Below are 2915 nucleotides of genomic sequence, written 5' to 3' on the forward strand. Positions count from 1 at the left end.
ACACTCTGGTCTGAAACTTTCTACGTAGGTAGAATAATGTTGAACTACTGCTCATCTTGCCTCTGCCTCCTAAGTGCAGGGATTGTAGGTGTGCATCTCCACTCTGTATAGTTTTATGTGCTGTTGAGGGATGAATCAAATGCTTTATATATGCCAGGCAAGGACTCCATTATCTGAGGCACAGCCAAGCCCTCATATTTTTGAAGTTTCTAGATGATGCTTCATTGTCCACACTTTGGAACACATCATTAGACAAAATAGAAGAAACATAGGCAGGAGGTAACAGACAGTCACACAGACAAAGAAAACCAGTCACTTAAACTTACTTTCATTGGTTTAATAAAAATTATATTTTATTAAAAATAATCTATTTGGTAAGTTCTGTAGCACAGCAATTACTAAATTATTTTATTCTGTACTGTCTATGGAACAAATTCTTGGAGCTATAAAAGGAGAAACATAGCTTTTACACAAAATCGGAACATAAAGCCAAGTTGCAGAACAATATAAAACAAGAAATAGTTCACTGGGCAGATAAGATAAAAATTTCCTACTAGCTTGGAAACTGCTGTAAAGATTTTTTTCTTTTCTTTAAGTTAGTAGTAATTCCCAGAAGTTTGAAAAAATGATCACCTTTCTGAAGTGTAGATGCAGCTAGTAGAGGTCACTGGGAAGGCTAATGTGCCAGAGCCCAGACACTGGAAGATAAGTGATTCATCATGGCTCTGGCTGAGTAATTATCCTAGCATTTTAGTCCTGTGAGTCTGCTCATGAGAATGTTTTTTATTTTGGAACATTTAAAACTTATCTTTTGGATTATATGTACTGGTTCTTTAAGAGGCCATAATACCTGTTTGGGGAAAGAAAAGATAATTTTTCTTCCAGTAATAGCCATTGACTATGTTTTTCCCATCCCAGACATATGACCAGGATGCCAGGCTCTGGAATTCTGTGTACCTGATCTCCCATCTAGTGCTAACCATCTTGTTCTCCAAACAGGACATTTTATGCATTTTTGATAAATAAAAATACATTTATGTCTATTCAGTAGTATCTGGAACCAAATATTTTAAGATGGTGGTTATCTGGTCTAGGATTATATTTCTGCTTTAAAATTGTTATTAATGGTATTATTTGATAAATGTTTATAAATATTGAAACTGAGTAGACTGTTCATGGACACACTTTTCCCAGATCAATCATCCTCAACTGAGGCTGAGACTGGCTCATTATACTCAAGATAGTTTTCTAGAACCATTAGCCAGCTGCATATGAGCAGAATTACATATAGGAGGCCCAGTGTATGGAGAACACATGGTGAATGATGGGCTTTGACCCAAGCAGGTATGACATAGGATAGTATGGTCTAGTTTCAAAAGCCATATATGTGTGTACTTGTTGAGTGTCATAAGCTCATCAAATGGTTTAAGTTACCTTAGGGAAATAGTTAAGATCAAGTGAGATTTTGACATAGCATTTAGCATTGTGAATACATTATGGCATATCAAGTTAGCAATAAATAGTAATCAAATAGCAGAGGAGTTAGTATGTCTCTACTAAAGTATTTTGCGTGGGTACTTCTTCCTGCAACACTGTCACTATATTTACATTCCAGGAACAGTCAGAGTCATGTTTTAGAACAAGGCAGGGAGAATAAGCGAAGCAAACCACTCTGAATCTGTTTGGTCTTAATGCTATAGATGACAGGGTTCATAAATGGGGGGAAAAGAAAGTAGACGTAGCTCATTGTGATGTGGACGACATGAGGAACATTCTTTCCAAACCTGTGAATAAATGTCAGACCAACCACAGTGACATAGAAGACCAAGATGCAACAGATGTGGGAGACACATGTGTTGAGAGCCTTGGCCCTTTCATCTGTAGAAGCAATGCCCATGACAGTCTTGAGAATCAAAACGTAGGAGAAGAAGATGATCAGGAAATCTAGCAAGACCATTGCAAATACAACCACAACAGGATAGAGACGATTGAATGTGATGTCAGCACAGGCTAGCTTGATGACATCTTGGTGTAGACAGAAAGCATGGGAGAGTACATGGGAGCGACAATAGGGAAACCAATGCAGGCGAATGATTATTGGCATGATTGACAGACCAGCCCTCATCACTACGCATATGCCAATCTTTATTACCTTAGTATCCGTAAGGATGGTGGTATACCTTAATGGGTTGCGAATGGCAATGAAACGGTCATAGGCCATGGCAAGCAAGACCCCTGACTCCACAATAGAGAGAGTGTGGATAAAATAGGCCTGAGAGAAGCAGGCTCCATGGCCAATTTCCCTGTGATTTAACCATAGTACACTCAGCACTGTGGGCATGGTGGTCAATGTTACTCCAAGATCTGTAGCTGCCAACATACCTAAGAAATAATACATGGGCTCATGGAGGTTATGGTCATCCTTAATGAGGAAAAGGAGGGTGCCGTTGCCAAGCAATATGGAGATATAGGCCATCAGTAATGGGAGGGAAATCAGGTGATGGGCTTTCTCCAGACCTGGGAACCCTGTGAGCAGGAATGGGGAAGAGGAAATGTTGAGCCACATTGAAGGCATTGCTGACAGAAATATCCCATCAGATAAGAAGATCAAATATAGTTCTTTAGGATTTGCCCCTTGATGATGCTACTTGCTGTGTGGATGATCAGCGGTCCTGCTTTCCAATAACAATGATAATTCAATCATTCCCGGGAGCTTTCTAGGTATGGGAAAACAGGATATGTCAAGAACAACTACATATACTCCCAGGGCTCACATCATTGAAATGTACATTAGACATAACCTATCTGTGAAGGGTAGACTTAGGTGAAATGTTTGTAAATCCCATTCTCCAAAGAAAATGAGGTATAGTTCAGTAGTGTGTTAATAGTGTTGGTACTTACAGGGCTATTTGCAT

The 2915-nt window shown here is 39.2% G+C and overlaps 1 protein-coding gene across 1 annotated transcript; it reads right to left on the minus strand.

Moving 5' to 3' along the window:
• Positions 1 to 1627: 1627 nt before the first annotated feature.
• On the minus strand, positions 1628 to 2575 carry Or51b6 (olfactory receptor family 51 subfamily B member 6). The gene has a single exon (XM_021168693.2). The coding sequence runs from the start codon at positions 2573 to 2575 to the stop codon at positions 1628 to 1630; it is 948 nt and encodes a 315-aa protein (XP_021024352.1).
• Between the last annotated feature and the right edge of the window lie 340 nt (positions 2576 to 2915).

The sequence above is a fragment of the Mus caroli genome, unplaced genomic scaffold (assembly GCF_978045245.1).
Source record: "Mus caroli unplaced genomic scaffold, Mus_caroli_1 scaffold_8, whole genome shotgun sequence".
In the NCBI taxonomy this organism is placed as follows: Eukaryota; Metazoa; Chordata; class Mammalia; order Rodentia; family Muridae; genus Mus; species Mus caroli.

Bases quoted from the DNA above. Each gene is read 5' to 3' on its own strand.
- Or51b6 (XM_021168693.2), bottom strand. From the start codon at position 2,575: ATGCCTTCAATGTGGCTCAACATTTCCTCTTCCCCATTCCTGCTCACA.